Source organism: Vicia villosa, linkage group LG1, assembly GCF_029867415.1.
Source record: "Vicia villosa cultivar HV-30 ecotype Madison, WI linkage group LG1, Vvil1.0, whole genome shotgun sequence".
Taxonomy (NCBI): Eukaryota; Viridiplantae; Streptophyta; class Magnoliopsida; order Fabales; family Fabaceae; genus Vicia; species Vicia villosa.
This window is the reverse complement of record NC_081180.1, coordinates 26751593-26762072: the sequence shown is the minus strand read 5'-3', so window position 1 is coordinate 26762072 and position 10480 is coordinate 26751593. Positions and strand designations below refer to the sequence as shown.

The 10480-nt window shown below is 32.2% G+C and overlaps 1 protein-coding gene across 1 annotated transcript; it reads left to right on the top strand.

The window, feature by feature from the left end:
• The first annotated feature begins 8062 nt into the window (after positions 1 to 8062).
• On the top strand, positions 8063 to 10071 carry LOC131603339 (S-adenosylmethionine decarboxylase proenzyme 4-like). The gene has a single exon (XM_058875635.1). It carries the CDS (start codon positions 8480 to 8482, stop codon positions 9515 to 9517), a length of 1038 nt encoding a protein of 345 aa, XP_058731618.1. The 5' UTR covers positions 8063 to 8479; the 3' UTR covers positions 9518 to 10071.
• The last annotated feature ends 409 nt before the right edge of the window (positions 10072 to 10480 follow it).

The following is a 10480-nucleotide window of genomic DNA, read 5'->3' as shown; positions in this document are numbered from 1 at the left end:
TTCTAAGTTTTGAGTTGAAGCATGATGAGTGGACACACCATGTTTTTAAATTGTCACTAGCAAGCATTTTACCAATAACTATGCGCATGGTACAGTGGTACTACCACTCACTCACTAACTAGTTGTTGTGTTGTGTTGATTTGTGTTGTGGTGAGCACACTCAAAAATCAAAAACAAGCTAGCCAATACAATAGTCCATATGTGTGGCAAAAAATATGCGCATGCTAAGCAAGTATGGCGGCTTAAGCTTGTTTGTTCCTTACCAACTAAAGCCATTGTCTCAAACATAAGGGTATGGTGGGGACCATTTGTCTCATAAATCTAATGTACACTTGAAACAAAGATGGACCTAAATGTACCATGAACTTGGAACACATGCTAGATGATGTGTCGGAACCACATAGTGGGACCAATCATGAGTTTTAAGACAAAGGAGGAGGCTTCTAATGTATAGTATAGTAGTAACTACTTTTAGTGGGGTCAAAAAGTTAGGATTAAGGATGTCTTTTGATTGACGGTGAGTAGAATTGATTCAAGCAATTGAGTTTGGCAGAATTGATTTATGTTTGGATATATTTATGTAAAAGTGAGTTGAATAATAAATGTCAGTGTAAAAAACATCTAGAATCAATTCTGGAGGCAGAAACTACAAATTCTAGCTTCAAGTGCTTTTGACCCTTCTAAACGCCAAACCAAACATGCACTAAGACGGGGAATCAAAATCTAGAGGTGTTGTATAGATAATTTGTGTCATGTGATAAATTTTGAATCATGTACAATAGTCTATTTTGTAGACCATCAAAAATTACCTTGATTAAAAAAACCTTATATTTTTTTAAAAACTAGTACTACCTCTGGTCTTATTAATAATAGAAAATTTACTGAATAATTAACGTATCTAGACTCTATTATAAATTAAATATATTAATTATTCGATAAATTAAAAAATCAATTTTTTTAGGACAAGAAAGAATTTTTTTGTGTTGAAATTACTTAAGTCCATGCCAAGAATTAAATTGAGGTTTAGTTAGAAAAGTGGAATTATTTAATTGAGAGATTGTTTGGGACTTTTTAAGAAAGATTTGATTGGGCAAGTTGGATGATGATTTTGTTTCTTTTTGTGATGGATATATGCAAAATGGGGAATAGGTAGGTGTGTTGCGTGAGGTTAATTGGGAGATAGAAAGTGTTTTGAGTTTGGTGATGAGCGTGCATTACATAATGGTGGCTGCCAGCCACACCCATTCATTTTATTCACCAAGCCATACATTATGCATCATTTCTATTTCTCAATACAGAAATTTTTCATTCTGAACTCACAATTCTTCATCATTGCTTCTTCCTCTCTCTACTCTTATTACTTATCTTCGTAACCATAAAACGTATGTATTGTATTCTATATATTTCATGAAAACAATTTTATCAAGTACTGTATTTGAGTTGAAGTAGTTAATGAGTTTTATTTAAGGACATTATTCGAGAGTGCTCAAATTTAAATTCCGATTAAAATATTTTTTATTGGACTTTACTTAAAAATTGTTACTAATACTAATTTATTTTGTTTATAATTTATTGTGGAGTGTGTCTTTAAAAAAAGAAAATCAAGAATTTGTTCAATTCAATTATGTCCCAAATGGATTTCAAAAGAATTTTGAATCGACTAGGCATTTGAGGGATAATGTAATGTGTTTCGTCTCAGAACGTGTATAAAATTTAAAAAAAAAATTGCTATTTTTTTTTAGTAAATGTGATTTCTAGAGAGATTTAGAGAGGTTGAGATAAGAACTTCTTAAGATTCATTAATTTAAGACATGGAGATTGGCTTAAAAATCAATTTGGGATTTTGCGACAAACGCATTTGACATAAATTTCCAAAACAAGATACGCCCTGGAGGAACGTAGTGCGATTTTCAGTCATTTTCTAATACAAGAGACACATGAGAGGATAAGTTGTGAAATCCTAGTTAGAGAAACATAAAAGAAGTAAAAGAGATGGATTCTTATGATTGAAGTTTAAGAATTGGAAGACCTTTTGAGATATTTAAGGGGATTGAGAAATACTTCTAAAAACATTGGGTTCGTGTGATTCATATATCGAGTGTTGGAGATAGTAGGATAATACTTTCGTAGAAAATAAAGTTTAGTCTAAGAAACTTGGATTACTATTTTCTTGTAACTCTTCAGTAGGATAATTAGAAAGTTATTCTCTTCCCTATAATAAATCGGTTTAGTTAAACTGGGTAAGCAAATTATTTGTATACTCATCATTTTATCTTATTCTTCTTGCACGTGTGGATTTGTTCACATTATCCTCTATACATTAATTTTACTTGAAGTTATTTAATTTGGTTGTCATTGTTCTTTGTCCCACACATAAAAAAATCTTAGTATGGTTGAACCTTTCAAATTTAAAACAAGTGGCGCACACCGTGAGGTAGAAGGATTAGGTTTACAAGTGATCATCAAGAAGTTTTCTAGAGACAATGATTGTGGATTGTGGAAAGTAAAGATGCAAACAATATTAACTCAACAAAGGCGTATAAAAATATTGAAGAGTGATGTATTGATGCTTGCACGCCTAACACAAGCAGAGAAGACTGGGATGACGGATAAAGTCAGAATTGTCATTATCTTGTGCCTCAAAGATAAAGTCTTAAGGATGGTCTCTAGGGAAAATACCACAGCTTTGAATTAGGTCAAACTAGAATCACCGTATATGACAAAACCTTTGCCTCATAGATTGTGGTCGAAACAAAAAATCTTCTGATTTTGAATTGTAGAGAACAAAGTCATTATGGGTAAATTGATATAATTTCACAAGATCATTGTTGACTTAGAGAATATTGAGGTGAAGATTGATGATGAGGACTTCAATATACTCTTGTTAAGCTTATTACTCAGATCCATTGAGCATTTCAATATCACCTTTCTTTATGTTAAAGAAGGTACAATTACCTTGGATGAAGTTTAGACGGGTGTAAATTCTAAGAAGCTTTAAAAGATGGAATATTTGAAGGTTAATGGTAGGATTGAAGTCTTGCATTTCTCGAGAGGGTGGAGTGAGAGTGGAGGGAAGTACAAATTCAAAAGTTTTGATAAGTCAAAGTTAAAATGTTTTATTTGTATGAAAATTGGTCATTTCAAGAAGGATTGTCCCTAGAGGGGCAAAGGGAAATTTTGTTCAAATTGCAGTTATCTCAAATTAGGATAGTTATGAAAGTGTTGGTACATTAGAGGTGACAAGTTTGAAGATTGAAAAGAGTTGAATTATGTACTCATGATGCTCTTATCACATGTTATCAAGGAAAGAATACTTTGAGATTTTGGAATTGAAAGCAAGTGGAGATTCCCGAGCTGGTGATGATAAGGCTTGCAATATTTAAGGTATTGTAAACTATTCTATAAACATGAATTCCTTCTACGTAGTATGAGGTATGTTCCCGAGTTTAGGAAAAAAGTTATCCCTAAACATATTTAATGATCTAGGCTATTGCGCTAGAGTTCAACATAGGATGGTGAAATTTCCGAATGGTGCATTGGTCGTGCATAAATGATATAAAATGTATGTGATATATTTTAGATTATCATATTATTATTGATCATGCATCATTAGCTATTGAATACTTTCATGACAAGAAAAATCTCTAGGATTTGAGATCAGGGCATGTTGGTTAAATAAGAGATGACAAAGGGTTGGAGGTTGTTTTAGAGCAATTTAATATATTTTTTGTGCATGAAACAAGGTATAAAGAGGCATAGAACCGTTGTTGGCATGTGGTAGGAGCTAGGTCGCCAAAGAGTTTTTGGGGTATGATTGGTGATAAAGTACCTGACCTGATTGACAAATGTCAATTTATAGGAATAAACTTCAAGGAATCTATAAAAGTTTAAAGTAGAAAATTGGTATATTACTCCAATTTTAAGGTATTTAGAATTCTGGTGTTTTCGCATATCAAGTTAGACAATCTTCATATTTTGATTTTGAAATGCGTCTTTATTAATTTCCAAAGGATGGGAAGGGTTGCACATTAAGGAAAGTGGAACCCTGGGGATCGGAATTCATCATAAGCAAGTATATTACCTATGGTGAGACTTGTTAGGGGAAAGAATAAATAATTAAGGGTGAAGAATAAAAACTATGGTGGGGGAGACTAGGGATGAGGAGGATGTTAAGGCTCCTAGTCATAGTTCTAGTAAGGGAAAATTTACAGTGGCTCTTGTTTATCATTTTACTCGTGCAAAAGTAATGATAGAAATTGTATCATTTCAGGGATACGTTTTTTATCTTGTTTGTTATGCTTTGAATTAGAACCAAAAACCTTCGAGGAGACATTTGAAAGAAAAGAGAGTAAAAAATGGTTGATGGTTGTGAATGTTAAAAGGGATTCACTATGAAGAATCATACTTGTGGGCTTGGTGGACTGCCTAAGAAGGAAAAGGAGATGGGATGCAAGTGGATGCAAATTCCTAGAATTCTTGAACCTGGTCAATCTCGTCGAATAATGTTTCAAGCTTGGAGAGAGGTCAAGGTAGTTGATACTTAAAGTGACATCATCATTGATTTTAAATTCAAGGTGGAGAATTATGAAAATTCGCTTAAAACCCAATTTGAGATTTGGTTAAAACACATTGAAATTGGCATAAACACACTAGGTTTTAGCGTTTCTTGAACTGACGCCTATAAAAGAAGTACTTTTCTTTGTACGAGTGGCACATGAGGGAAGAAGTGGTGGAATTCTAGTGAGAGAAATTTAGAGAGACAACAAGAGAGATTCTTAGCATTGAAGGCTAAAAATTGAAAGAATTTTGAAGGTGTTTAAGAGTGTGTTTGGATGAAGAATTTTTAATAAAGGAAAGTAATTTTTTTGAAGGAATTTAAAATGAGTAGATCAAAATTCATTGTTTGGATAAAAAATATGGAGGAGTGTTAAAATGATGTAAATTTATAAAGTATTTTATTGAAGTTAAATTTAAAGAATTTCAAATAACACCAAAAAGTAAAGAATTTGAAATTGTTCATTCACTCTATATAATGCGAATGTTAAATTATTTATTGTTATTTTTCAAATTTTTCAAGATGATCCTCATATTTTATGAAAATTTCAAATTCACTCCCAAAATATTCAAAAACTTACAAATAAGTCCTTAATAATTTTCAAATTTTACAAATTGGTCCTTTCAAGTTTTTAAAATTTACAAATTGATTCCTATTTTTTATATTTTAAATTTGGTCCCAAAGTTTTAAAATTATGAAAATGTCTCCAAAAATTTAACAATGATGAATTTCAATTAAATCATTTGAATTGCTTAGAATTTTGAATTACTTAAAAATTCCCAACTACCGCATCGAAACACACTCTAAGAAAATTGGGAACACTTCTAAACACCTTAAATTTATGTGAATTTGTTCTTTTGAACCTTGACAACTATTTTATAATTCTGTTATCTTTTATTACAACTCTCTTCCAAAATAGATATTTTAATCGAATTAGATAAACAATTTTCTATTGTTGATTGTCCTTTTTTATCTGTTTTTATTTTAATATTAGTTAATAAATTATTGTTGTTTGAGATTATTTAGTGTGGTTGATTATGTTCTTTATCCCACCTATTAAATTTGGTGTAGTTGTTTCTTTTCTTTGTCCCCAACAATATTTATCATGCTTCATATTAACCGTTTCTTTTCTTTGTCCCAAACAACATTTATCATGCTTCATATTAACTTTTAAACTACCATTTTTCTTTCTCAATTTAGGATTTTACATCTCATATTAGATCTTCTACCGCTACATTATGGTGTCGCAGCAACACAAACCGTAAATCTACAAAGAAAGTGCTGTCTCTACAAGAGTTATATATAAGATCCAAACACATAGTACTTAGTGTCTAGTTTTAATTGAGAGCTAGAGTCTTCTATTGTACTATTGATTATGATGAAGTATTGATATAATATTGACAAAACCCTTAAACTGAAAGTCAAGGACACCACTAATTGTATGATCAAGAAGGTAGTTAATTTTATTTGTAACATCTACCAAAACTTGCTCTAAAGGACCATGAACTACTAATTACTCCCTTTTACTACTTTGCAATTAATTACAGCCAGCATTAAACTAGTTAAACGTAATCATCCAAAATCAAGTTAATGTTAGAAGAAATTGGAAGAGAGTAGTTATTAAAATTGAACAAAATTGCAATGTGAACAACATTAATTTATGAGTACTAAGCATTAGACTCAGATGTATGTATCTGATTGTATGATTAACATGTTACCAAAAGAAGTATTTAAGTTATTAGTATTATCAACTAAACATAATGATAATCGTCATTTGATTGTTTTGTTAATCAAGCTTTTTGAAACTAAACACTTGGAGAATAAAGAGAATGGTTTTAAAATTTGATGCCGATTTGGTTAACAAGTGTGCATGCATGCTTTGATAATAAATAAAATAGATAAAAATGGAGTAATAATAATGATAATGCCACCTAGCTAGCTAGCTACATGAATTTGCATGAAGAATAAAAATGATGTGAGTGCTTTTCATTTCACGTACGGGGCCTCCCTCATTCAAGGATATTCTCATTATTTACATGCCACGCCTGATTCCTTTTTTCTCTTTCATAGTTTTCTTCTCCTTATTAATATTAATATTAATTAATATCTATAATGGTCAATTCAAATGGTTAAAAACATGAGACCCATTTGACGCAAATATATCTTTGGTACAATCCGATTTGACAAGATATTTGTTGAGCATTGCTAGGTTGAAATTTTAGAATATGAAAATTATGCATGTAAACACTTTAAGATGAATTTATTCAAAATTATGACTAAAGTTTATAGTTTAAAATGGCGTGTTTTAGACTCGGAAGCATTAGTTATATTTTATAGAAGAGGTTTAAGATTTTGAAACTTTATAACCTTCTCTCGAATAGATGATTCTTTGGATAAGTCTTACGAAATTTGTTAGATTTTTTATCTGATAATTTATTATAATTTGGTTTTCGTTGCTCCAATATTTTATTTGCGTCCAATAGTTTATAGTTTTGAATGGTCTATTTTCTTTTCGTTGCTCCAATATTTTATTTGCTTATGACTGATGTGATCTGGGTCAATATAAATTGAACTTTAACCTAGCCAATAATATATTTTATATGGTTGAAGATGTAAGATTGATCTCTTTTTCAAATTTATTATGTGTGAAATTCGCATATTTATCTCTTTAAAACTTTTTTAAAATAGTGAGTACTATTATTCTAAGCCAAATATGGAAGACATTTTGAGCACGTCAAGTTTTTTTTTTGTTAATTAACCTTGCTCTCCTAGGAATAGACAATGTTGTCTCCATGAAGTTGAGTTGTTTTCACCTTTCCATTATGCAGTAGCCATTATCATCACTATAGGAGTGTGCTCATTTATCAAACCACTCTCAAGTGATTGGTGCTTCTCTTCAGAATTTCATTTTTTTGGTTGCTAGTGATGTAGCTCTAATTAAAATGATCTATATCACCACAACAAAACTAATAATGCTTGTCTTGCATAGCAACAATACAACATCTAACAACATCTAGCTCTAGTTTTATGATTATGTTTCTATTTTATCAGAACTATCATTCAAACAGTTATGTTGAATCCTCAATTTTGACTCATGAAACCAAATTCCTTTGTCATTTTGCATAGGAAAAAAAACTTATGATATGATTTGATCAACCAACTATTTAAGTCAAAATAGGCCCCCTAAACCTTCAAATTGAACTAATTAACCATAGATCAAAATTTTAATCACAAAAAGAGAACTAACTTTACATACCATAAAGCCTAAATTGTTTAAAACATTCTTTCAATTTTTTTTCTTAAACCACTAAATCCAATTAATTAATATTATAGTGACTGATTTATCATGTGAGCAAGTTAGTTCCTAGAACTATTTGATGTGATGATTGACTATCTTTGAATAATTTAATGGAATCCAAAAAATCTATTAAGGGATAAAGAAAAGACAGAAAAAAGCACTAATACTATCTTGTAGGATACTAAAGATATGCAAAACTAGAAATCTAGAAAAAAAACAGTGATGAAGGTGAGTGGAGAATAGAGACAGAGAACTATTGAATGTTACTACTACTTAATGTTGCGTACTATCATAATCCTATTCACTTCATTATGCCTACAATCATGATTCTTGGTTCCATCACCCGCATGCTCTTTTCTAAACATTCTCAATACAATTTCACTCTCATTCTTATTCACATATACACCTATAAATCTCATTGACCCTTCAATCTTTTCTCTCACTTCAACCTCAACATTTCAATCAAACATCTCTATCTCTATTTCTCACCTTCTCAAACAAGCTTTTGAGTTTAAAGTTTCAACCTTTATCTCAAAACAAAACTCCTCTGTTTTTCTCTGTTTTCCTCTGTTTTTCTCTGTTTTCCTCTGTTACATTCAAAATACTATCCATCCATTATACCCCAAATGGCTGTATCTGGGTTTGAAGGATTTGAGAAACGTTTGGAACTTAATTTCTTTGGAGATGATCCAATCATCTTCCAACTGGGTCTAAGAAAAATTGGCTTTGAATCAATACAACAAGTGCTGGAAGCTGTTCAGTGTACCGTGGTTTCAGCCGTGGGTAACTCTTACTTTGATGCATATGTTTTATCAGAATCAAGCCTCTTTGTTTATCCAACCAAGATCATAATCAAAACATGTGGAACAACTCAACTTCTCAAATCCATTCTTCCTTTAATCCACTACGCAAACCATTTAGGTCTCACTTTATGCTCTTGTCGCTACACAAGAGGAAGCTTCATCTTCCCAAACTCACAACCTTTCCCTCACACAAGCTTCAATGATGAAGTTACCTTCTTAGAAGACACCATCCCTTCAAATCTCTGCCATAGAAAAGCCTCCATCATGCCCTCGAAATCCTCTTCACACTCTTGGCATGTTTTCACCGCACACTCTTCGATAACTCATCACAACCACAGTCATAACCACAGTGACAGTGATATCTTCACTATGGAGATATGCATGACAGAGCTAGACCTTGGTCTAGCTCGCAAATTCTTCCGTCGACCCGGAGACGGAAAAACCGGCGACTCTGCCGGAAAAGAGATGACAGAGCTTACTGGAATCAATGAAATAAACCCAAACGCATTGATTTGCGACTTTGCATTTGATCCTTGTGGATACTCAATGAATGGAATGGATAATGATTGGTATTCCACCATTCATGTAACACCGGAAGATGGTTTCAGCTACGCGAGCTTCGAATGCGTTGGTTCTGTTAACGACAACATCGTACATGTGTTGAGGAAAGTTGTTCAGATTTTCCGACCAGGTACGATGTCGATATCAACTACATGCAGTGGTTATAACAACGAGATGCTGAAGATGGTAAAGGCTGTTGAGCCTCTTGGGTTGAAATGTAGAAGCCGTGCGGTGGATCAGTTTCCGGCGGGGGAGACGGTTGTTTTTCAAACATTCACGGCTCGCCGGAGAAGTGTTTAACGCCGGTGGTGGCGGTTAATGGTGGCGCGGTGAGGGGGAAAAATTTAATTAAAATTTTAAAATAGGGAATTGGTGTTAGAGTTAGTTGCAAAAAAAAATGTAGGGTGGTGACGTGGCTTAATGTGATTGGTTTGATTGTGGTGGTAAATGTTGGAATGGATAATGATGGTGCACCCCACTTAGGTTTGTCACGCATAAGATTTTTTTGAAGATGTTTAGTGGGTGTAAAAGTGCTCTTGTTTGAGATTATATTGGACTTTTTTCTTTATGTTAGTCTTTTGTTTTTTTCACTCTAGTTGTGTTACATTGTCTTTTTATGTTTTCTTTGTAGGTTAGTATTAGGGTTTTAGATGACAAAATCACACTTTTTGTTACATTTTTCACTTGTTTTTGTTTATGTGGTGTTGAGTAAAGTAATAATCATTTGAAAATGTGATGCATCAATGAAGCATGACAACCTTGTCTTCAATTTGTCATTGTCCTTGGTGGTAAAAAAGAAGATGAAGGCACTATTGAATCATGGCTTTGTCGCCACTCATATCTATTTAGAAAGCAACATTTGAGAGGTAAACTATTTTTTTTAAATGATGCTATATAGAATAAAGAAAAGTGTTAAAAAAAACCAAAATCTACCAATAGGATACAAACCTAAAGAATGGTATATAGAGTCTTTTCTTTATAAAATCAGTCCTTAAGAAAGAAGAGATGGAAGAGATGTGAGTAGAATCAACTATAGTAAGACCTAAATTAGCAAGGGCATTTGCACAACAATTCCATTTCCTAAAAATATGAAAAACCATAAAATTTCAATTACAAGTTATATTTATACAATTCACCCATATATTCCTAATTTGCCACGGCATTTTAAAAGGAGAAAAGTGGGCTTAAGAATGAAATTAAAAGGAAAGTGCCTAATCGAATAGATTCTATCACAGTGAATCCTTCTCATGGCATCATGATTGC

What these genes read in the sequence shown, in the direction of transcription:
- LOC131603339 (XM_058875635.1), top strand. Translation starts at nt 8,480, where the DNA reads ATGGCTGTATCTGGGTTTGAAGGATTTGAGAAACGTTTGGAACTTAAT.